Genomic DNA, 25,948 nt, shown 5'->3' on the forward strand with positions numbered 1-25,948 from the left:
GTATTTTATTGAAAGGACTTTGTGAAATATATGCAGCAGGTTACATAGCACATCACTATATATATATATATATATTTTTTTTTTTTTTCTTTTTTTTTTTTGAGGTGTGCAAAAAAGACTGCAATTCTCAGTGACATCGAGAGGGAGCTCTGTAACTTTGGGTTGTTTTATGAAATATGTTTTGTATTTTAGTACAAAACACTTTGCTATGATAGTCAATTTTCAATTTATTCCAAAAGCAGAAAAAGTATGATGTTTTTATAGTTCTTTGAGAGAAATGGGAACCTGCTAAAAATCAGTATCTACAGAGTAGAGCTTTACAAAATTAATGAAAGGAAATCTCTGAACGATGCATACCTAATGTAAGGAAACCGAGACTGAACAGTCACACTTGCTGAAGTAGGCATGCTCCTTTCCTAGTTACATGAACATGTGTTTCAGTCACAAAGACCAAAATTAGTCCACATAAAACTTGACTGCACATGGGGGCACAATATATGGAAAAGTAAACATAAACACAAAACCTAACTTGGGCATTTGTCTACATTTGAAACCCCCTTGTGCCGCTTTATGCTGATTAATTGTGCAACTGGACAGGAATTTCCCTGCATGAATTCTCCTTTAATGTCAACATCGATTTCCACTGAAAAAGAAATCGTGCATCATGCAAGCAACTGAAGGTACGTTCAGAATTTGTCAGCATGATTGAGCTTAATATCTTCACTTTATGATGTGCAAACATCCATCGTTCAATGGCCTCTTAATTTCCCAAAACCCCATCTCCAACTCCTTTGTGTATAAAAAGATGCGTTATCATTTCGAATTGACCTCCATAACTTTTAGCGTCACATCTATTTGTCATGTTTCCTGCAACTCTCTAAAATATCTCCAAAGCAGTAGTGAGAAAAACAAATGTGATGCAAAAAATCACAGCAGCAAAGACAGTTATGTTGATACATGAGAGCTTCCAGCAATAACATGATTTATGATTCTAGAAAATAACCAAAAAAGTTTAATATGCAACAAAAATTTTATTCTGCCAATACTCAAGGATAAAGTGTTCATTCGCAATGTACAGTAAATCTTTGCTTTTACCTTGCCGTTGTAGTCTCCCCTACATTGTTAAAATTAAGGGTCAACATCTTACATCTATGTTGTCAATTACCACCTAGAGTCCCACTGCACTTTTAGGTTTCGAGGGATAGAAATGCGGGAAACCTGGGTTAAAATATTGTTGGCACTTATGTAACTTCTGCTAGAAAGCTGGATTAAAATCAAGACTTGATCAGCCTAAAGTTAAGGAAATTAGGACAAGGCTTGACATAGCAATACACATCTAGAGCTCCCCCCATTGACTGACAGCAAAAACCGCAGTCTAAAACTTTTAAAAATTGCCTGCAAGCAGAAAGTGTAACAATAATTGAAGACAATATAATATTATGGAACAGAAATTTAAGGAAGGAAGGAAACATGACTAGATAAAACAATGAAAACAGGCAAAAAAAGCTGAGAGAAACTAAAATTGAAAAATGTGTGAAAGTCTAATGATAAGAAATAAATGTCCTAAGCAAAAGAAATAGGGAAAAACAAACACACACATACACACTAGCACAGAAAACAACTCATCTATTTTAAAACCTTGACCTGAAGCACAGGTCAAGGCATGCAGTAAATGGCCCAGAAATGAATCAGGGTGGTTCCTTATGATTCTTCACTGGCTCGAATGTTGTTATTTTTGCAGGAAAAATGAAATGCAACCTAGGGGGAAAGTCACTCAGCCTCATCCTGCTCATTCATCATCCCGGCAGAATATGCAAAATCTGGTGAATGTACTGGGCATGCAGCTACAAGAAGTGTGAGGAAGACTGTCAGACAGTAGTGAAACAAACAGCTGCACTCATTCCTGGGGATCTTTGGCTTGCTGTCTGGGTTTGGGAGGGGCCAAAATGTGTGTGGGTTTGTGTGTGTGTGTGCGTGCGTGCGTGCAAGTGTGGTATGGGTGGTTAGAGAGCAGCATCGGGTTAAACACTTGGGTTACGCAACAGGATTAGGGACAGTTTATCTTGCAGTTAGTGTGGGGTTCAGGCTTCCATGCTACTATCAGTCAGACTTCTGCATGCTGTTGCTAATGTGAGTATATTCATGGCTGGGTGACAGAGAGCACGTACTGGGGTGATGAGGATAGGGGAAAGAGTACATGTGTACAATCTTAGGTTACTGCTAACGGGCAGAGAGTTGCTATAACAAAGTGCTGCTGTGTGAGATAAACCAAATTTTTTTTTTTTTTTTTTTTGGAAACTGGGGATTTCCAACACTTTAGCACCAAACAGCCAGTGACAGGGAGGAAAGGAAGCAGGAAAAACAAAGCAGAGTCATAACAGAGAAACTGAGAGTATGCTGCTTCCTGCAACTCTGGAAAGACCCTTTCCAATAAATTGGCTCCATTTCCTTGCCTAAGATCTTTGTTAAGTCCCTCATACTCAGCATTCTCTCCACTGAGCAATTTACCACTAGCCTGTTTTTCACTTCACAATGTTTTGAGATAGGTTTGACAGGTTCTGCACACAGAGTCACACAGATTCTATTGCTTTGACAAAGTGTTCTTTCAGTTCTGATATATTTCATGAATTCAGGAAAAACCGGTAGGCGACTTGAAATAACAGTTGTTGACTTCAACAAAATGAGTAGAATGACCAAATCTCATCTTCCACTTCTTTCATATTTTTTAAGTTATCATATATACTAAATAATATAACAAAGAGACATTAATGTTATGAATTACTAATACATTATTGATTTGTCACAATTTATTTGTCTTGTCCTCTGTATGGTACATTGAAACACATTTTGTGGGTGCAAACATGAGGAAATGAAGTACATTTTATGTACTTCTGCCATATCTGTGTAGCATGTCTGTCATTTTAATATGCCTCTTGTTTATTTAGTGCATACACACTGGGATGAAGGGTGTAGATCAGTTACTAAATCAGTAGGGGTGTGTTACTTTTGTGGTGCTTGCTCGAATTTCTTTCATGTTCAAGGATCAGCTGACCACCTGGGTAGGGAGTCAAAAAGTAGGTTAAGCTGCCGTCAGCTGAAGAGGCTCTTCATCTGTGCAGACAGAGTCTCTGCATTGTGTAGTATAAGATTGCTGAAACAATTTAGTAGCATTTGTCTGAATTCTGATGCAGTGGTGCAAGTCTGATTTATTCATAGCGTCTCAGAGTTGTGGAACTCTGATAACGCCACGGAAAGGTTTGACATGTCCAAAATATCTGTGACTACTTTGAACTACAGATGCATCCAGAATCGTCTGTTAATCAAAATCATCGGATTAATTTTGATCGGCCTTGACAGGTTTGCCAGAAATTTTAAAATCAAATTTTTGTGATCAGTGGACTATCTAAGCTCTGCACGGTCATTTGAACAACAATGTTGTTCAGTTTGGAAGTTGTTACTGTACAAAAAAGCTCAAATAAGCTATTTTGCCATTGTGGTGTTCAAAATTAACTTGGGCGAAGATCTAAGAAGCTATTTAAGAGGAAACTATCTTCTATATCACATGTGTCTGTGGTGCTTTCAGGCTGGAAGAGAGTGAGAGAGAGCAACACCTGTAGCAAATAACAGAAAGGCTGAAAAGAGAAAAGCAAAGTTTTTTTTGGTATTATCCTTATTACTCTTCAGCCATGGTTACTGAACATGTTGAATTTTGAAATGTTGATAGCCTCTTGGATATTTCATAGGTAGGGAAATTATCTACATTCTTAAAAGACTACACACTGATCCTGCTGTATTTGTAATGCCAACAGTGCTAGAAAACAAAATCAAAAATCCAAAGCTAAAGCAAGTTGTAAATGTCAATTCTGTGTGATTTTGTATTCATTTTAATACAAAATTAAACTAATAAAACCCCCTTTTACAGCACCTGCTTCTCTCACATACAGCATGTGTTTCGTCTGCTCCTTATATAAACACATTCATAAACACTCCCAGCTTGAAACTAGAGAAAATATTCCGAATGCTTTTCCTATATTGTCTCATTTTAAAGATCTTAAAGAGAAAGAAACGAAAATATGCAAGCTCAGAAATTGACCACAGAATTCTGATTGGTGCATCAATGGTTATAGTTATTTTCTATAAAGGTTTTTCCCTCATGTTATTCAAATCTAATAGTACATAAATAAATGAGCATCATTTTAGGTGCAAAGACTCTAGATTAGAAACCATACACTGAATGAAAACCAATGAAAATTCAAATATTTCCTGGTCAAATGCACAACGCCACTTTCTTCACTTGCCAACGTTCAACTCAGAATAGTTAACCCTAAGAAAAATGTAAATGAAAGATGAAGATGGGTAATTCAGAAATGACTAACATGGGGTGAAATGCGCTTAATGGAAGACGAATGGGAATTTCAACATGAAAATATTACAACTAGCTGCTAAATCAAGATATGATTTAGATTTTAATAGCAATACACAAATACAGATAAGATAAGTGTAAATATGCTAATTATAGTAATCCTTACATAGCGAAAAGTACATAACTAGAGAAATGGGAAAATCTTCAGTGTTACTAGCTTATATTCTCTAGAATGTATTCACTAGCACATTTCAGAAGCATAAAAAACTAATCACCATCGTTTAATATAGCACATTCAAATACGCCAAATAACTACACATGAGCAAGCAGGACAGACAAGCACATCAGATAAATTAAACTAAAAATATCATTAATATTCTAGATTTTGACATGGAGTCCACAAGCAACTCTTAATAATGTAGGCAAACACAAAACAAAGGATGATCTAAGCTGCTCACGCATTTTGCAGATGGGATTACAAAGCTCAAATGTCTACCTCAACAACATGTATCACTATTTTGTTAGTGGGAGACAAATCAATGAACGTCACAATAGTAAATAAAATGATCAACCTCAGCCACATCCATTTCATCATCAAAGGCAATCAGCTGGAAGAGAGAAAGTATAGGAGGCAGACAGTTAGTAGAGCTTGTTAGTGAGTTAAAGCTCCCGTCACACATGTACACATGTAAAGCTTTTTAACTAAAACATACTTTGCCTTCTACATTCATTGGCACTGTGGTAAAAATGTGTAAAAGTAAAAAAAAAAAAATAAAATCCAACACTGATTTGAACAAATTCATTCATTAAATCTGATTTTACAGTAAAAATATGCATCACCCTATGAATGAATGTACTTAAACAAAGGTTGGATTTTTCTATTTTTTAGTCTGACCTTATGCATCTGCAATAAAACGCAAATTTATTTTAACTTTGAGGCTTTTCACACATCTTAAGCAGGTCTGCCAATAAGTGTAGAAGGTGCTTTAACATGTCAAGTTAGTAGATGATTTTAGCCTGTCTACGATTAAATGAAATCAAAAAGTTTGAAGAAATAATTGTTCTTGCCCAGTTTTTTAAATATTTAGTAACTGATTTGGATAACACCTATTGAGAACTTCTTCAGCTGTGGTTCACCTTTTTAAAAAGCTGTGTTATAAGGTCACCACAGAGCCCCAAAGGAAGGTAGCCAAACATTCAAGAGGATAGGGTTATACATTTTCCTCCCTCTTAACATTGATTTCTCTCAGCTACAATCATGTTAGCTAATAACTAGCCAGAAAAATTGAGTGTGAGATAGGTGACAATAAATTCCGATCGTAATGGACCCCCTAGGGCCTTTTCCATTGTGAAACAAACATTTTATGAAGTAGGCTCAATAAAAGACCCTTTGTTTGAGCCAAATTGCCGATGTAATGCCAAAACTAGGGAATCAGAGTCATGCGTGTTGCTGCTTTCAGAGACAGTCATATTTACAACAGAGTCCTGATTATCAGTATTTTGACCTATTTGCGCTGGTTGTGGTAAACAGGTTTGATTGTAACTGACAAACTGGTTGCAGTTTTGGAGTCTCACCACACACAAATATACCTGGCATAATTTGCAAGCATCATCACAGCACCACTTATGCAACGACAACAACCTTTTCCTGTACTTTATATTGCAGTCTGTGCAACATATGATCAGGCCAGTGGCTTTGCTGGACTGTAAGTGCATACGGATCATAACGGTGCAGTCAGTCACTTATATTTTTAAGCTTTGTTGCGAGTGTGAACAACATAACAAAACAGAAAACCTCAAATTGATTAAAAAGGTGCCAAATAAAACTGCAAAGTTCCCAGGGTATATTCAGAACCCGTGACTGATGTCTAAATCCCAAATAAAACACTATTTTTATGTAATTACTATAAAGTTACTATGTGTTAGTACAAAGATCTTTAGCAACCGGTGAATGGTATAGAAAATGGTTGCGTAAATGAACCTGACCATGCATGTTGTTAATAATGTTAATAATGCTGCTATGTGTAATTGATCATTTGTTCATTGTTTGGCTGTCCGGCACATGTTCTTTGTAGGAGGAAAGCAATGAGGGAATCTATTTTAATTCTAGTTTTTCCATTGATTGTCAAAAAACATTCAATGTAGACAATTATATCCAAACTGGGTTTTAAATATGATTTAAAACCCAGTTTTAAATCACTGGGTTTTAAATAAATGCTGTACATGTTGGTAAAATCTCTTCTGTGAACTATTTAATCTCTTGATGTAACTAAAAGGGAAATAAGTCATACAATTTATTCTTATATTAACATTCAGAAAGTTTGTTTCAGTTAAACAATATCTCATGTGTGGGACCTTCTTTGTCAAAACCACATTTGGAGGTAAAACAACACTTTGCATACCTTCACCCCATAGCCCCGATCTTTCGTCATCATTTCCCTGAGTGTCTGCAGTACTTTGATGCAGAGACGCTCCTCATTCTCTTCCAGGAGCTGCTTGGTGTGTTTGATCAGCCTGGTTAAAGAGGGGAAAAACAATAGACATTAACATTGTCTGACATTGTCTGACTTGGAAGTTGCTACTGTCAACCAATGCAAATACAATAAAATCTGCAGTTTTATATAAAAAGGCAAAGTCTGCACGGGTGATCTTAACAACATATGAGCTGCTTGAAATGAAAGCCATGTCAAGGTGGACGGAAGATTACTTTTCTACTTTTGAAAAACAACAATCAAGACAGTAATGTTTTGGGCTGAGCTACTACATGACCATTTATGCTAATTAGCCAAACAGTTCCTGGAAAATCCTTCATTTGATCCTTTTAGCCTCTCTATACTGGCTCCCTGTAAAGTTTAGCCTATTATTCCAAATCCTTCTTATCACATGTATAGCTCTTCATGGCCAAGCTTAGACTTATATGAAAGTATTTATTGTTCGCTATACCCGTTCCGAAATCCTTTTCTCAGAGAATGCAGGCCTACCATTTATCCCGTTTCTAGATCTAAAATCTGAAGAACAGCTTTTGGGGTCAGGAATCTCTCACTTAAAATTGCTTTCCTGTTTGGTGTAGAGACAAATACATCCTTGAAAGAAGCTTTTATTTCACTAACCTGTTCACAACATGTTCAAAATTAAAGCTACATTCACAGTGCCTTGCAAAAGTACACCCCTTGAATTTTTCATGTTTGGTTGCCTCACAGCCTGGAATTAAAATTGATTGTTTGTCAGTTTGGGTAATCAGCGTGGATAACTGTTCACCCCCCTAAAGTCAGTACTTTGTTGCACCAGAAATTTAGATCCATCCCATAAAATAAGGTTAAAAACATTTAAATTACGGGTTGAAATGTAAAAAATAGGTAAAAGGCACTGTATTTTTATTGTATACAAGTTGTTTTTCTGTTTTCTTTTAAGTTCTGATCTTCACTATAAAACTGTAGAAGACCCATAGTGAACAGAAAACAGTCCAAAAAACCCCCAAAAAGAATGGACAGTCAAAACAAAATTAACTCCAGAGCTGAAAACTGTTCCAACACCATTACTGGAACATGTAAGAGTCAAAACTTTTACTTCAGGGCCAATACTTTCTAAAGATGTTCAGACCAAAAAGTGTTTAAGAATTTTAAGCTGTAATGATTCTTCCAGTATAAGCAATAAACACAGTGTATGTCACAAGTCACACTGAGGTAATTAAACAATTTAAAAAGAAATTGAAACTTGAAGCATTGCATTTTGGTTTATGTACATTTTTCCTCAATTAGAAGCATTTATTTGGGGCAACTGGCTTAAGATTCTGTGAATCAATTCTGCGATCGACGGCTGTTACACTGATGGTTCTGTCCTTAGACACCGGTCATAATATTTTGGTTTCACTTAGTATGATGTTAGGCCTAATGTCCCATCAGCCGCAATGGCTGATGACATGGCAGCAAGATGCAAAAGACAAGATATATTATTAAGAAGTTCAATTGAATACAAACAATTCACAAATAGTTTCCAAACAGTGGATTTTTTACACCATATTTGATAAAAAAAAATATGGTCTGTGGTGGTCACTTAGCAGAAGAGATCCTTATTAAAGAAAAAAAATCTATAATCATGTTGCTTTTGTGGGGCGTTTTCAATTTCCCATTTTAGATCAGAGTAGATGTTGTGCAATAGGCTGATTCAGTTGGACAAATTACCATAACACATGAACACTGCACATCTAAACTGCAATACACCTCAGATTATGGTTGTGTACAGATATGACTCAGTTTGAGTACGCTTTATTGCTTACCCTTGGAAGCCCATCTCAAAGACCTCTACAATAAAATTAGCAGTACTAAAAATAAAATTGCTCAATAAAGCAGAAGAATTATGCGGATTGTGGATAAGTCATGCCAGTAGTATCAGAACTCGAAGCTCACTTTGATATGAATCCTCCACTTTCACATTTCTTGCGAGCATCTGTGTTCTCAGGGAAGAGCAGCTCAGGGCGATGGAGGACGTCCACCAGTACTGAGAGCTCAGCTTGGACCAGCGGCCTCAATCGATCCTCCAGAGCCGAAACAATGTCCTGCAGAGCACGACGAGAAAACCAGACGTGGAAAGTTATCTAAAAGGAACCTAAAGTAAGCTAAAACAAAGGTGCTAATGTACTTATGGTCAACATCTAATGTTCAAATGTCTATATATTCTAGCTTTTTATAACCAAATTCTAATTCCTGTTTTCTTTAGAATATAGCGATAGCCTAACCTGTGGTGCCTGCGCTCACCTCTGAGGGGTTAATTGCATGTAGACAATGAGGGTTCAGAGTGGTGGTGGGGGGGGGGGGGGGGTGATGGGGGGGTGTTGCACACTACAACAACACGCATCAACACCACATTTGAGCTGGCGGAGGCAGGCTTGGGGTCTTTTTCACACCCTCTGTTCGCCAATTCCCATCCGTGGTCAGAGGCCGGGAGAGGGAGTGGGCCCTCTAGTGAGGTCTGGGCTGGGGTTGGGGGTCGGGTCTTGGGGATTGTCTGGTGCTGGGGCTGGCGTTTCGGCTCTCTCGGGATCGCATATTATGGGAGGCCTATTTCCTCCCCGCCACAACGCCTGCAGGTGGTTGGAGTCTCTGCCCGCTGGTGTACTTGTGGTTCTCGGTGTCCGGGCCTGGGTGCTTTGGTGTGTGCTGGCTCACTCCCGGTGGCTGCTTGCCGACGCCAGGCCCCTGGGCTCTGTCGGGCCTCTGCTTCGGGGGTGGTGTGTCTCGGGGTCTTGGGTCTCTGGGTCCATGGCTGGATCTGCTCGGGCGTGGATGGCTGCCGGCGGGGCCTGCAGGCTCGTCGCTGCGGCTCCCTGGGGCTTCTGCACTGTCGCTGCTGGGTGGTTCCCCTGGGACTCTCCACTGCTCTTCTCTGGGGGGTTGCGGTAGTCCCGGTGGTGGTCCTCCTGGGGTTCCTGTGGTTTGGGGGGCCTTTGGATGTCTGTGGCTTGGATCTCTTCAGTGTCCGCCCAGGGACCATGGGGCAGGTCTGTGGGTCCTCACACTCGCTATTGCATATTTTTGTGGAGAAACCTTGTATACAAGAGCGTGCTCACACTCATACTCACAGGTGTTAAGCTTCAGGTGTTGACAGATACACAGATGTTCTATATTGAGCTGCACCTCTCACTAAGTACATTTTACATTCATAAGAACCATGTACTATTTTCTTAAAAAAAAAAAAAAAAAAAGCTGCAGGTGTATAAGCAAGCAGGGTGTAATCTTGTATTCTCTTCATCCTTCTTTCTCTCCTCCACTCTTTCCTCTTTTTCTCCCCTTGTTCCCTTTTCCTCCATCTCTCTCTTTTTTGAGCTTCTTTTTTCCTTTTCATTTCAGTCTCCATGTCTGTAACAATTGAAATATTCCCAAATAAGTTTATAATAAAGTTTCTTTTATAAATATCAAGCAGAGCTTTAAAGCATTAGCTGTGATGCTCTGCTTGTGAAAGTAAATCTGTTGGGTAATTTCTTGGCACTCAGACAACAATTCTGAGCGCTACTCTGCCAGACAGGACACGGTAAAAAACAAAATTAAAAGAATATAGCGATACAAACCCTCATTATACGTCATTCAATTCCATTCAAATCCAAAGATACTTTATTGATCCCCGAGGGGAAATTAGAATTCCAGTACCAGTTCCAGTCATCCTCAACAAGTTAACTAAATCTGTCTTTTGGCTTTAAAGTCACCAGCGAATTTGTCTGGCTTTTGGCCACATTTATGCTCCAGATTTTCACTTACTGAAGAGACACTGTTTTTAGAGTTAATATGCACAACCTTCAATTAACCATGAGTAGTAAAACCGCGTTTTTGATTGATTTATTTATTTACTTATTTTTTACTTCTGATTATGCAATGTTAAAGAAAATAAGAAAAATTTTCTCGTTAATTTTTAAAATCTGTAAACTAATTAATAGCGGATAAAGTCTGATTAAAAAAACAATGCAAGTACAGTTTAGTCAACCTTGGAAGTATAAACCAAATGGTTCAAAAAAATAAAATTAACTACATTAATTTATATATGACTCCTCAGAAAGTCATTATTTCCCATGTACTGAAATATCGAGCCTACAGAAGCAGAAATGTTAGAGAGGTACCATTATGACTGCCATTTTAGTCAATTATATAAACCATCTGATTAGGATGTGGGAAAAAGATAAAAATGTACAAAGCTATCAAACGACAGACTGGAGAAGCATTAAATAAAGACAATTAAAGCCAAGGATATGTGCAGTCTAGCAGGAAGTTAGTGACTAATCAAAAGTCTGCCCATGAAGCACATAACTGTACAGGCAACATGTCATGATAGTTTGTTTTATTAGGAAAAGAATGAACGTCTCAGCCAAACCCAGAGTTTCCTATGTTTGGAGAAAACAGCTGATCTTAACCAGATGGGTCACTTATTATTTTTACACACTTCCAGTGAATGCTTGAGTCATGTGTTACAAGAAAGTGGGGGTAGCAACATTTCCCATCACCGAATGCACTTTTTATGGATGACTTGCAAACTACATCTGAAGAACTGTGCAGGAGTTACAAAAAGTATTACGCTACTATTACTACCAGAAGTTAATGACATTGCTTCAGACTATTCACAGGATGTCTCACAGACCACTGACCATATACATTACTGTTATGTTGTAGCTGTCGACTGAGCTTAGTTTTATTCTATCTTTATATTTCTGCCTCAAGCAGACGTGGAAAAACACTGCTCTTTTCCTGTGGAGTGTTTGAATATATGGGGCTGGTTAGTAAATATAAATAGATAAAAGAATCAGGAAAAATACAACTAGTGTGGCTCTCAAAAGTACACACAGCTATGATAAAACTCCATGTTCTCAGATTTAAAATATTGAGTCCATAATAAACTATTTCCGAGGTTGTTCCACTTTTATATCTATAAAAAAGGCTCTTTAACCCAATGGCATAATACCTTTGTCAAAACACCTTCTGATTTTATTCCAGTTTTCAGTCTACACATTGTGATTGGATATTTTTATGGCGACTCCACAAATTTTCTGTTTGATTTAGTTTCTGGTCTATGTTTCTGGTTTCTGGTATTTGGATTTGGGAGATTTTAACCTGGGATGGATGTTTTCTTTAAAAGAAAAAAGCTTCTCTTTTGAAATCCCACTCCTTAGTACAGACCCAGCTAAGCCCAAACTTTTTCATACAGGTTTAGCATATTTAGATATAAATTCTGAAAATATAATTTCAGTTTTTATTTAAATCTTATTGAAAAATATTTACTCCCACCACAAAAATCACAGAAAAACCCTTCTTCCAACTACTGACCAGCCTCTTTGCATGTTATTGATTATTTATATTTGGTTATAAGAGCCAAGCCTTTGACGTTGGAAGGTCTCTTTGCCAGACCTTAACATTTAGCTTCCTTTATGTATTCTCTATAGGATTGAAGTCTGGACTCTGGTTGGGCCACTGTGAAATGTTAGTACTTCCAGTCAGAGGAAAGATGTTGTGAACTTGATAGATTACTTTAAACCTAATTTTGCCAGGGGTTTTGGCTACACTTTAGACCCATTACACACAGAGTGGTGTATTTCAAGAAGTTCTAACTTCAGTTTCACATAGATCTGTTATAACCCTGTTGTGACAACCTCCAAGAGGAGGGTAAGCCACAAGAGGTCATTGTTAAAGAAGCTGAATGTTCATAGTTTTGTATCCATGCACAACATTGAAAGGTTGAGTGGAAGGGAAATGTGTTGGAGAAACAAGCAACAGGCATAAGAGAATCCCCTTTTTGTAAAGAAAAACTGCCATCGCCCAATTGACAAACCAGCTTTTTCAAATGGTTTGCCTGAGAGGCCAATAAAGAAGATGTAGAATTATTAGTCAATAAAATAAGTTGGTACAACTGAAAGATTACTTTAAATTTAAATGTTAAAGAGATTCACAATACTTGATGGGAGGTGTGTACTCATGCAGGTGTGCAGACTTTTGTAACAAGGTTATTTTTTTAGACTTGACCAGCACATATCTGTATTTCAGGTCATTTTTGAAAATATAAATCACAATAAAAGGTGGTTAATGTTGGGAGTTATTTATTATCTTTTTTTCATTTTTAAGCATTAAAAACATTTCATTTCGTGTGAGAGTGAGAGCCACCGTGTCAACAACTCATCAGTACAGGGGGAGAAAAGGCTGAATCTGCATGCAATGAGTCTGGTTACACTGTGCATTAGTTTCTTTATTACAGTTCTTCAAAGGCCGCATCTTTTATACCACTGCCACTAGGCACACACATATTTTATTAACAAGTCAATAGCTTGATCTTTTAAGACATTTATAATATTCATGCAACATTAATATATAAAAAGCTAGAATTCAACAAATAAAAAAAACTATAATCTTAAAGTATTGAATTTGCCTATTTTATCACCCTTACATTTAGTTAGTCATTGTTTTCTTGTGCTTCGGCTTTTAGCTTTTTTGTTTGCTTTTGTTTTTTTTGCATCATTTTCCTGTCTCAGCTGCTCACTTTTTTTGGTCAGATGAACTGAAATTAATGAATTAAATGCAAGTTTTGATACCAACCTGCAGCTTTTCAATGATGTTCTTGTAGTCTTTAGAGGCAGACAGGCCTGATTCTCGTCTGGACGTGTTCTTCGCAGACTGTTTCCAGTTGAGAAGAGTCTTCTGCACAACGTTATTGGGCTTAACAAACAAGTTGTTCACCTGACTGTCAAGGTCCACCGGGATGGCAATTGCTCTGCTCTTAGCTGGAAAAGGGAGATAGATGTAGCAATTTTAACAAGACTTATACGGAATATGGCTGGGAGCTTTAGTTTGGTACTTACCCACGTCTGAAAGTACTTTGATACACCCCTCAACTGAGTGCTTCTGAGCAGGGTTCAGCCAGTTACAGTGGTATACCCTGAACACTCCCTGAAGCAGTTGTACAAACACTGGCTGACGAGTCTGTAAGACAAGGAAAATTAAATCACTTAGGAAATCATAGGACCTGAAGAAAAAGAGATGCAATGGTTTAGGTTGGTAGAATAAAAACAGGAGGTACAAGTACTACAAGTGTTCATACCCCTTGAGCTTTATATTACAATCACAAAGGTGAAGGTATTTTATTGACATTTTGCATGATGGACCAACACAAGGTAATAGTTGGAAAGTGTAAGGAAAATGACTCATGGTTTTTAAAAATGTAAGATTCTAAAAAAGTGTGGTATGCATTTGTCCTTTCCCTTTATGCTAACGGCCCTACATAAAATTCAATGCAATCTATTGTATTCAGAATTCAGCTGTATCTAATTTAATCTCAGAATAAATTAAGATGTTCTGTGAAGGTTTTTAAGTTTTGTTAGAGAACATTAGTGAACAAATTGAGCAAAGTACAGGTCAACCCTGGAGGAAAACCATTAGAGGCTTCGGAAGATTTTAAACTGTGGTGGAGGTTCACCTTCCAGCAGAACAATGACCCTAAACATACAGCCAGTTGTACAGCAGAGGTTTAGATCAAACCATGTGTCAAATGGGTCCAGTCAAAGTTCAGACCTAAATCCAAACCTTTCGCAAAACTTCTAAATTGTTGCTCACATATGCTCTCTATCCAATCTGACTGAGCTTGAGCTATTCTGCAAAGACAAATGGGCAAAAGTGTTTGTCTTCTTTTTATTTATTTATTAAAACATAATTTAATAAAAATAAAAAATAAAAAACAAAAATAAAAATAAATATATATAAAATGTTTTTCTTCAGACTTGAAGCAGCAATTACACTGAAAGGTGGTTATTCAAAGTAATGGACACCACTCTTTTCATATAGTTTTCTTTTGTAAAGAGATATGTAGTAAACCATGTACCATTTTCTATCGACTTTATTTTGGTGTATCACATAAAATCGCAATAAAAATTGGTGGTTATAACATGAGAAAGTGTGGAAAGGTTTAAGAGGGAAGACAACTTTTTCATGGCACTGGATATCCAGAACCCAACAGAAGGACTGTTTAGGTGAACTCAAGACATGACCCCAAAGCATTTCAGGTCCTACAGGTTCATGATCACATGCCTACATAACACAACACATAACATATGCCTACCAATGGTACAAACAGTATCTACTTGTCACCAGCCCTAAAGTACAAGAAATACCTCAGTTATCTTTCCAAGAATTGCTGCCTGTTACAAGAGGGGAAAAAAAGTGTTGCTGGGTCATTATGTATCAGTAAACCTCTGAACACAGAATCCTTGGAAGATGCACAGAGTTTCATAAAGGTAAATACAGGTCCCTAGATTAAATATCAAGATGATTCAGTATGGAAAATTTCAGGGGATTTGTAGCCTATACATACCAAAAAAACCTAAAAAAATAAAATCATGATTCTCGGGAAAACTCAGGAGGGTTCCAGACACAGCTACCATAAGGTGACCACAATGCAACAATGCCTCATATACAACACATCCCAGCAAAACCTTATGCAACACACTCACATATGGGAAGACATCGATGTGCTGACTAAGCAGTGATAAGCTGACACCACAGTAAATACTTCTCAGCATTCAGCGCAAGTGACTAAACACCCAAAGTTTGGGAAAACACATTGTGAAAGGCACAGCTACTTACGTACATATGACGAGCCATCTGTTTAAAGGGAAGAAAGTCCTGTTGTACAATATAAATGTGTGATGTGTGTCAACCTTAAGGACATTTGTGACTGGATTCAAAAACTTGCATCTACAAGCCTGCTTGTATAATGTAAATCAAACACCAGTCCACACTACCTGCAGGCTTGTGCTCTGGTCAGAGAAAGGAGAGCTGAAGAAACATGTAACAATACTCATGACAGTCTCGGTTACATAGCGCTCCAAGATTGTGTCTGCATGCTTCCTGTCGCTTGTATTGTTGCACACCTAAGAAAGGACAGAGAAGGCATTACCATGAGGCAAAGTAACTAGATCCTACTTCCTCGATGTATGAGACAGTTAACAAATGTGCAATGTTTGCTTTGCAGACCAAAATCCCTCAAATGCATGGAATCGCAAAACACCACACCACTCTCCTTCCATCGTTCATAATGTCAAATAGGTTCTGGCTTACTCTACAAATGTCCACCAGGAAGTTCTCAAATAGCTTCCACATGTGGTTGGATGTATAAATCTCTTTCATCTCCACCTCCGTGTCCACATAACAGTGGTTTAAGAAGTTGATATAGGCAATCTTCACCTATTAGGATAAATAGAAGATTATGATAAGAAAAATAAAAAGGAGACATATTAGAAAGCATACTTGTGCTTAAAGTACTTCCAATGCCTATGTATATACTATACACTACCAGTTAAACTTTTGGACACACTTTTTTATTGAAAGAGAAAGTGTATAATGTATAGGCACGTGGACAAAATTGTTGGTACCCCTCGGTTAATGAAAGAAAAACCCACAATGGTCACAGAAATAACTTGAATCTGACAAAGGTAATAATGAATAAATATTCTATGAAAATGAACAAATGAAATTCAGACATTGCTTTTCAAACATGCTTCAACAGAATGATTTAAAAAAATGAACTCATAAAACAGGCCTGGACAAAATGACGGTACCCTTACCTTAATATTTTGTTGCACAACCTTTTGAGGCAATCACTGCAATCAAACGATTCCTATAACTGTCAGTGAGACTTCTGCACCTCTCAGCAGGTATTTTGGCCCACTCCTCATGAGCAAACTGCTCCAGTTGTCTCAGGTTTGAAGGGTGCCGTTTCCAGACGGCATGTTTCAGCTCCTTCCAAAGATGCTCAACAGGATTTAGGTCAGGGCTCATAGAACGCCACTTCTGAATAGTCTATTGTTTTCCTCTTAGCCATTCTTGGGTGTTTTTAGCTGTGTGTTTTGGGTCATTATCCTGTTGCAAGACCCATGACCCGCGACTGAGACCAAGCTTTCTGACACTGGGCAGCATATTTCTCTCTAGAATCCCTTGATAGTCTTGAGATTTCATTATACCCTGCACAGATTCAAGACACCCTGTGCCAGATGCAGCAAAGTAGCCCCAGAACATAACAGAGCCTCCGCCATGTTTCACAGTAGGGACAGTGTTCTTTTCTTCATATGCTTCATTTTTCCATCTGTGAACATAGAGCTGATGTGCCTTGCCAAAAAGTTAAATTTTTGTCTCATCTGTCCATAGGACATTCTCCCAGAAACGTTGTGGCTTGTCAACATGTAGTTTGGCAAATTCCAGTCGGGCTTTTTATGATTTGTTTTCAACAATGGTCTTCTCCTTGGTCGTCTCCCATTAAGTCCACTTTGCCTCAAACAACGTCAGATGGTGCGATCTGACACTGATGTTCCCTTGAGCTTGAAGTTCACCTTTAATCTCTTTAGAGGTTTTTCTGGGCTCTTTTGTTACCGTTCGTATTATCCGTCTCTTTGTTTTGTCAGCAATTTTTCTCCTGGCTACAGTCCCATGGATCTTAAATTTCTGAATAATATGTGCAACTGTAGTCACAGGAACATGAAGCTGCTTGGAGATGGTCTTATAACCTTTACCTTTAACATCCTTGTCTATAATATTCTTTCTAATCTCCTGAGACAACTCTACACACCATGTCACCAAACAGCACAGTGACTGCCTGTAGCCCTACATATAGGCCCACTGACCAATTACAAGAATGTAGACACCTGTGATGCTAATTAATGGACACACCTTGATTTAACATGTCCCTTTGGTCACATCATTTTCAGGGTGTCATAATTTTTGTCCAGGCCTGTTTCATGAGTTCATTTTTTTAAATCATTCTGTTGAAGCATGTTTGAGAAGCAATTTCTGACTTTCATTTGTTCATTTTCACAGAATTTTTATTCATTATTACCTTTGTCAGATTCAAGTTATTTCTGTGACCATTGTGGGTTTTTCTTTCATTAACCGCAGGGTACCAACAATTTTGTCCACGTGTGTATGTATGCCTATATACACATATATTATATATTTTTATTACATATAATGCTATCAGAAACAACTCATCTCTAAAACCACATAACTTGGTTTAACTATTAGATGCTAGAAGAAGAATACTGCACATTTAAATTGGAATGAAGGAAGTCACCTACAGCAAAACAAACATTTTTTGGCATGTCACCCAACAGAAAATGAACTTCAGAAATAATTCAATTAAACTCCATCTTTTATGTGGATAAAGTAGCGTGTTTTCTCATCAAAATATGTGGTTATGGTATACGTCATGTGTGGTTGTAAAGAACACATTAGTGGTCGCTAACAGGAAATAAAACTCGTCACAATGGCAATGTGAAGAAGCAAAAAGCGGAGAAGTCTTCAGAAAGTTGTTTCAGTTGCTTTTGTTGTGGTTTTACTTTCATGGCAGTGTGCATTTGCCCTTTAGGTTATGAAGAAGGCGAAAAAGATCATTGTTTCATCATTAAAAATGTTCTATATGTCATCTCAATCACATGTGTCACATCCTTCTGATGCACTTAAACTTTTTTAAAGTACAAAAAATGATCACAAGTTATAAAACAAATCCAATAAAACAGTTACTGCAAAACGCAGCTCTAAAAAAGCTGGTGGTTCTGGACACAAACTGATCAGCCACATATAACCCAGGCTTGACATCCTTACTCTGGAGGATTCAGCACCATAGGAGCTTTGAATCATCTCAAATGATTGCCAGAAAGATAAACAGTAAACCTCATAGGTGACGGAACAAAAACGCCATGAATAAAGAATAACCATAAGAGAGGCACCAATTGGAGACTCAAAACAATTTTTTTTCCTAATCAGTAAATACACCATACCTAAGCACTAATAGATGGCACTCACAACAACACTCAAAACCAGACATAATAAAACTAAAATAAATAAATAAACTCGTCCAAATTGTCTCTTTTTTGGATCATTTTAGCATCACGTCATTTAGCAGCCAAAAGCTACTTTCCTTTTTGCAGAGTTGCCAATACTGGGGACTTCAGCAGGAAGTCTAAACCAGTTAGTCTGTATTTTCCTTTTGAGCTGCCAACCTCTTTCTGTCAAGGAAAATCCAACATTTTAACAGAAGCCTTTCATAAGTTTCAGAGTTAAGGTAAGGGTTTGCATTCTTGAGGAAATATAACAGAGACTGTTGTTACCAGTAATGCTAACCACTGCAATCCTGATTTGAGATGCTAAGCAAAGCTTAAAATGTCAACTCTCACACTACTCTCACACACTGTCTGACATCACGTCTGCTCCTAAAACAAACAACAGTTCACTGCATAGAAAGTTAGACATTTTTTTAATGCTGTTAAATGTAGACCTTAAACAGAACCTGGAATTGACTAAAATCCTTATCAGTAGGTCAAACCTTTCCAAAAACCGAAGACTGGAAATCACAAAACACTGATTGGTGCACTTCTATATCAACTAAATAAACTGTCCTTTAAAAGGAACTGAGGAAAATCCTTATTTTCATACCTCTGGGATGCAGTCTTCATGGGTGACAATGCGCACTATATCATCCAAAGGTAACAATGAGTTGCATTTTATCTCAGTGTAGACGTTCTTTCCCTCGGTGCAGACAGCGAGCAGTTCAACCAGGTGGATGTGATACATTAGAGGGCTGTTTTCATCTAAACGGTCCCGCTCCGACCGCATCATCTGGACTAGGGTCTGGAAGGATGCACGGTCATTATAGAAGACCAGGATGTCTTCGCCAGAGTTCACCAACTGGGTAGAAGAACAGTAGAGTGTTGAAGAATAAATATTCAAGAATCACATTAAAACCACTAACTGCAGATAGCATCATTTCTATACTTACTGATTATACAAACATGTTTTTCTGCATTAAATGTCAAGTTACTAATAATTAGTATGATGCAGAAGCATTTTTCTCTCTCTCTCACACACATTTTGTTTCTGATGGATACTGGTGAAAAAAGGTACAGGTCCTTCTCAAAATATTAGCATATTGTGATAAAGTTCATTATTTTCCATAATGTCATGATGAAAATTTAACATTTATATATTTTAGATTCATTGCACACGAACTGAAATATTTCAGGTCTTTTATTGTCTTAATACGGATGATTTTGGCATACAGCTCATGAAAACCCAAAATTCCTATCTCAAAAAATTAGCATATCATTAAAATGGTCTCTAAACGAGCTATGAACCTAATCATCTGAATCAACGAGTTAACTAAACACCTGCAAAAGATTCCTGAGGCCTTTAAAACTCCCAGCCTGGTTCATCACTCAAAACCACAATCATGGGTAAGACTGCCGACCTGACTGCTGTCCAGAAGGCCACTATTGACACCCTCAAGCAAGAGGGTAAGACACAGAAAGAAATTTCTGAACGACTAGGCTGTTCCCAGAGTGCTGTATCAAGGCACCTCAGTGGGAAGTCTGTGGGAAGGAAAAAGTGTGGCAGAAAACGCTGCACAACGAGAAGAGGTGACCGGACCCTGAGGAAGATTGTGGAGAAGGGCCTATTCCAGACCTTGGGGGACCTGCGGAAGCAGTGGACTGAGTCTGGAGTAGAAACATCCAGAGCCACCGTGCACAGGCGTGTGCAGGAAATGGGCTACAGGTGCCGCATTCCCCAGGTCAAGCCACTTTTGAACCAGAAACAGCGGCAGAAGCGCCTGACCTGGGCTACAGAGAAGCAGCACTGGACTGTTGCTCAGTGGTCCAAAGTACTTTTTTCGGATGAAAGCAAAGTCTGCATGTCATTCGGAAATCAAGGTGCCAGAGTCTGGAGGAAGACTGGGGAGAAGGAAATGCCAAAATGCCAGAAGTCCAGTATCAAGTACCCACAGTCAGTGATGGTCTGCGGTGCCGTGTCAGCTGCTGGTGTTGGTCCACTGTGTTTTATCAAGGGCAGGGCCAATGCAGCTAGCTATCAGGAGATTTTGGAGCACTTCATGCTTCCATCTGCTGAAAAGCTTTATGGAGATGAAGATTTCATTTTTCAGCACGACCTGGCACCTGCTCACAGTGCCAAAACCACTGGTAAATGGTTTACTGACCATGGTATCACTGTGCTCAATTGGCCTGCCAACTCTCCTGACCTGAACCCCATAGAGAATCTGTGGGATATTGTGAAGAGAACGTTGAGAGACTCAAGACCCAACACTCTGGATGAGCTAAAGGCTGCTATCGAAGCATCTCGGGCCTCCATAAGACCTCAGCAGTGCCACAGGCTGATTGCCTCCATGCCACGCCGCATTGAAGCAGTCATTTCTGCAAAAGGATTCCCGACCAAGTATTGAGTGCATAACTGTACATGATTATTTGAAGGTTGACGTTTTTTGTATTAAAAACACTTTTCTTTTATTGGTCGGATGAAATATGCTAATTTTGTGAGGTAGGAATTTTGGGTTTTCATGAGCTGTATGCCAAAATCATCCGTATTAAGACAATACAAGACCTGAAATATTTCAGTTAGTGTGCAATGAATCTAAAATATATGAATGTTACATTTTCATCATGACATTATGGAAAATAATGAACTTTATCACAATATGCTAATATTTTGAGAACGACCTGTAGGTCCAATCTAAATCTAGAGCAAACTGAAATGATTCATTTATAATTAAATGAAAAGAAGCAACCACAGTTTGTCCTTTTTACAATTCCTGCCAGTTTGTCTTGTGTGTTGGTGAGCCAAAGGTAATTTTTCACTCTGGTAGACAGTAAAGACTTATTCTATTCTATTAGGTTCAATTTAGAGGAAGCATTGAAAAAAACATCTCTTGCTTTAATGTTACTAATTTGACTAGATTTCTGCAAACATACCTCTGCCATGACAATGTCCTGACACTTCTTTATGAACTTGTTGTCAGCTTTAACAATCGTCTGAAGAAATTTAAGGTACTGGACATGTCGCCCATGTGTCTCGGTGCAGTGGACAAAGTGCTGAACAACGCGCTCATTGATTTCATTGCACAGCTGCGAATTATTCATGAAGATGTGCTGCATGGTGACAGCCTCAAGGATCTATGAAAATGGAAAGGAAGGAAAATATAAGCTTTCCAAGAATGTCGTGTTTAAAATGTAGCTTTGAGATAATACCCACTCCTGGGTTAAGGAATAGGTTAATGTGCTTATGAAGAAGAGTTTGGTTCTGCTGGTTTCCAGCACAGAAATTCTGCAAAAATTCATGAGCCAATTTCATGATCTCCTGCATTCGAACGTCTTCACCCTGGTGTAGAAAAGACAGACTTGTTAATTAGTTACTAAAAATGAAAGGGAGGAGGCTGCGGATGTTGTAGAATTATGCAGATCTTTCAAGATAAGTTTCATGACTCTTTCAAGCTATGATTATGCATTGAATTTACTACTAATTTTAAGTTTTGAACCTTCTCATAGGGGATTTGTAAGAGTTCCAGCACCACACTATGAGCTCCCATGTTCCTCAGCAGCCTCTGCTGCTGTTTCTTACTCTTCTTTCCTGAGGTACCCTCCTGGACACACAGTTTACTGAGACGTACAAGGATCTAAACGAGTTGGAAACAAAGTGAGATTTAGATTAGAATAAAATCTCTCTTAAACCCATAATCAAAAAACAAACAAGCATACCTCCTTTACAACCCTGTAGTTGTAACTGCTGGTGCTTTCTGTCTTCTTCTTGTCTGAACCAAGATAATCTCCCTGGATGGTAATGCAAACAATTCTCAATCATTTTTGTTGTACCCTTTTAAGTCTTATAGTTCATACTGAAGCCATTTGAACAAATTTGAACAGCCATTCCAACAAATTTTAGGAGAACCTTCTTTTTATTGTCAGACTCTGAAGGTCCATCTCCATCCATCCCATCCTCTCCTTGCCTCTTGTAAACCCAAAGTTCAGATTTCTCCACAATAGAACGCAGCTGGTCCAGATCTGACTTGATCTGCTTGTAGTTCTCGACATCCTGACTGGTAACAAGTAGCTGAACCTATAATAATTATAATAATAGAAGCACTGTGATATCACGTTGAATGATTGCTAAATTCTTACAATGTTCAATATCTCATTTAAATAACAAATTTACCTCAACATTTCAGCAACAAAATAAGAAGAAGATGTTGCTTCAGGCTACTGTTAGTGTCAATCGTTGTGCAATGACCAACAGAGAACAGTAAGGCTGATATGTATGAATTGTATTATTAATTAAAAAATTAATCGCAGGAAAAGATGAGGATTGTCAAAAGACTTGTGGTTGAGAATTTTTCTGTCTTGGAGCCAGAATTTAAGTTTGTGTCCAGCTTTAGTTGGCTTAGCAATAGTGCTAATGCTAAAGTCAGACTTGCTACCAAGCTGTTTAAGGTAGTTGTTGCCCATGAACATTTAACTGCCGTTGTAAGGGAAAGGGTTTGCATACAACTTTGTTGGAATGGATACTTTTTTATTATTTCGATAACCTTTTATACCCTAATTACAAAACAGTTTTTATTTTTTGTATCTTTTTAAAATTAACACTAACCAGATGAGCAAATTGATACTAATAATTACCTAGAATGTTACTAGTTTAGTTGAGCAAGGGCATACAAAAAATGTCTGGACTTAAATTTATTTAAATATCCTTAGACATATAACTTAAAATTTACCCACAATAATGTAAATTGTAACCATTTTTATTTGTTTGTTTCATTAGCCCAGGCCAAACTTCTGAAGATATATTAAACATAATAAAATGAATGGAACATCCTGGATGACTACAAAGCAGAAAGTGAAATTTGGTATAGGTTACTTGTTTGAAGGCCATCAGGACTTCCTGCCTCTGGCTGAAGTGTCTGAAGAGCAGGTGAAGTGCTCCAGACACAAGGGGTGGGTAGTCGTGCATGGTCAGGTGCAGCAGGACCCTCAGAAATGTGCGGCCACCGTGATCATCCAGATCTAAAGGAGTGTTTTCCTCACTTTGAGAAAAACAAAAGTTAAAAAGAAAATTCCCTGAGCTACAGCTGAACTTCATTTTATTTAAGTAATATTCTTCTTTAGGTTACAATGAGCCATTAGTCAAAGGTTTGAAAATACATAGAATCCGAGTTACCTGCCACCAAAGATGCCTTCAGCTTGTTCCTCAATGTTCTCAAAGTCAAGATTTCCTAGAGTTAAGTCAGGTAAGTAAGTGACTGAGACAATTTCCAAGTCTATGAATCAAAGTAGCAAAAAAACATTCTGCTGTTAAATAATGTGGCCTCATACCAGGCATCTGAGCTGTAATGTTGTTGCCTCCACTGACAGTGGTGTCTCCTTGTGGGTTGTTTTCATCAAAGTCACGTTTGAAAATGCAAAGCAGGCAAGAAATTCTGTAGTCTAGCCGTACATTTAAAATGAACTATAGGAATGAAGAAAAAGGTTACACCATGGACTACAGATCAGGATTTAGAAATGCTTATTATACAGCTACAGCATTTGTCACAAATACATATTTTTTCTGAAGAATTAGACAGTTCACTGAGACCTACCTGCAGGATCTCAATAATCTTGAGCTTCGTGTCCATGACCATGATATCTTCTCTCTCTGGTTCGGTCTGTGTTTTTACCACGTCTCCTTCAGGCTGATGAGTTGATGTGGTGGGCAGTAAGCCCCCTCCTCGCAGCACTACCTGGGTCATCAGCTCCCCCACTCCATGAATTGACTTCATTACATTACTACCACCTGAAGCACATGGAGCAACATCCAAATTAACATCTGATTCAAAGCAATAAACAAAATGGCTTCATGTTTCTTTTGTCTTTCTCCTACAAGACATAATTCAGCGTGCAAAAGATAGGCTTCAGAAACAAACTATGTTTACCTTTGCTTTCATCCCCCTTCTCAATCTTGTTGATGGGGTAAACAGTACTGACATGTACACAGTCTAAAATGTTGAGTAAGATCTTTGTCAAGCGCAACAGGTCACTGAAGTTGTAGAAACCAAAGTATATGAGGTTTCTCGCCAGGTTTACTACCTACAAATAAGAAAGTTTAAAGAAATTATTTATTCCTAACGTGAACCAAGTTCTAATCTGCTCACGAGGTTCAAATAAAGAATTACCTCAAAGGTGAGCTTGTTTTTCTCCTTGTCAGAGAAGGGAATATTTTGTGACACCACCTCTCGCAGGTAAGTCTCAACAAAATCCATGGTGAGGCTAAAACGCTCTTTAATCTCATCTCTGGTGGTTCCATCGTTGTCGTAGCTGTTTAATAAAGGGACAAAATCTCAGAGATATTAAGACACCTTTGGATTATTGATAAATACAAGTCAATTAAAAGTACACACAAGAGGCACTCACTCATCAATAGCAATTTTGGATGGAATCTCAGACCACAGACGAGCATATTTGACAGGTGTGACCTGCTCTTGAGGGTCCCGGTCCACATGCATGTGCAACATCAGGCGGCAGAAAGATGCCCGCAGGTCAAAGGGCAAGTCTTCATCGGACATGCAGCGCAAGATCAAATCCACGTCTAGCTGACCAGAGATCTTGTTGATGGCCAGATACTGGCGGTCCAAACACATGCGAGCGAAGAGATTCAGTTGGCACCTAGATGGAAATATAGGTGTTAAGAATATTTAAAATGAAGAGAGCAATGCTTATCTGATGAATCAAACTTAAAAATGAAGCGATAGATAATTGAAAAGAAATATATATTTAATAGGTCAATCTGAGAGTAACATGTAGTAGAAATTGCACATAATGCGCTACATTGTAAAAGTATATATATCCCTTGAACTTTTCCCACACTTTCTCATAGTTACAAGTACAAACTTTAATGTTTGAGTATTGAAATTTTATATGATAGACCAACACAAAGTAGCACATAAATGGAGTAAAAGGAAAGCGATATGTTTCTTTTTTTTATTTAATAAAAGTCGAAGTGTGGCACGCATCTATTTTAAGATCTCCTAAGTCAATACTTTGTAGAACCACCTTTTGTTGCATTTACAGCTGCCGGTCTTTTGAGGCATTTCTCTACCAGTTGCCTTTTTTCCCAGTTCTGCTTAGCAAAATAGTTCAAACTTAGTCAGATGTGTCTGTGAAATTCAACTTTCAAGTGTTGCCATAGATTCTCAATTGGACTTAGATCAATGCATATTCATATGTTGGAATAGCTCATTCAAAGTCCAGACCTAAAGCATTCG

At 38.0% G+C, this 25,948-nt stretch overlaps 1 protein-coding gene across 5 annotated transcripts in view; it reads right to left on the bottom strand.

Annotated features, from left to right (window-relative positions):
* itpr1b (inositol 1,4,5-trisphosphate receptor, type 1b) overlaps nucleotides 1-25,948 on the bottom strand; it is a 155,479-nt gene that overhangs the window by 72,571 nt on the left and 56,960 nt on the right. For 3 of the 5 annotated variants that reach the window (XM_047347351.1, XM_047347350.1, XM_047347348.1), the window contains exons 21-39: nucleotides 25,098-25,349; nucleotides 24,860-25,001; nucleotides 24,620-24,773; nucleotides 24,287-24,480; nucleotides 24,024-24,156; nucleotides 23,869-23,923; nucleotides 23,569-23,734; nucleotides 22,606-22,773; nucleotides 22,416-22,487; nucleotides 22,196-22,333; nucleotides 21,913-22,038; nucleotides 21,633-21,833; nucleotides 19,309-19,560; nucleotides 15,943-16,068; nucleotides 15,627-15,755; nucleotides 13,692-13,812; nucleotides 13,429-13,613; nucleotides 8,770-8,918; nucleotides 6,766-6,877 (exon numbers count right to left, since the gene is read on the bottom strand). In XM_047347351.1, coding sequence (XP_047203307.1) covers nucleotides 6,766-6,877; nucleotides 8,770-8,918; nucleotides 13,429-13,613; nucleotides 13,692-13,812; nucleotides 15,627-15,755; nucleotides 15,943-16,068; nucleotides 19,309-19,560; nucleotides 21,633-21,833; nucleotides 21,913-22,038; nucleotides 22,196-22,333; nucleotides 22,416-22,487; nucleotides 22,606-22,773; nucleotides 23,569-23,734; nucleotides 23,869-23,923; nucleotides 24,024-24,156; nucleotides 24,287-24,480; nucleotides 24,620-24,773; nucleotides 24,860-25,001; nucleotides 25,098-25,349 — 2,875 coding nt within the window. Of the gene's footprint in view, nucleotides 1-4,935; nucleotides 4,972-6,765; nucleotides 6,878-8,769; nucleotides 8,919-13,428; nucleotides 13,614-13,691; nucleotides 13,813-15,626; nucleotides 15,756-15,942; nucleotides 16,069-19,308; nucleotides 19,561-21,632; nucleotides 21,834-21,912; nucleotides 22,039-22,195; nucleotides 22,334-22,415; nucleotides 22,488-22,605; nucleotides 22,774-23,568; nucleotides 23,735-23,868; nucleotides 23,924-24,023; nucleotides 24,157-24,286; nucleotides 24,481-24,619; nucleotides 24,774-24,859; nucleotides 25,002-25,097; nucleotides 25,350-25,948 lie in introns of all 5 variants that reach the window. The other 2 variants (XM_047347349.1, XM_047347347.1) reach the window with 1 other exon arrangement.

This window comes from Girardinichthys multiradiatus, chromosome 20, assembly GCF_021462225.1.
Source record: "Girardinichthys multiradiatus isolate DD_20200921_A chromosome 20, DD_fGirMul_XY1, whole genome shotgun sequence".
Lineage (NCBI taxonomy): Eukaryota > Metazoa > Chordata > Actinopteri > Cyprinodontiformes > Goodeidae > Girardinichthys > Girardinichthys multiradiatus.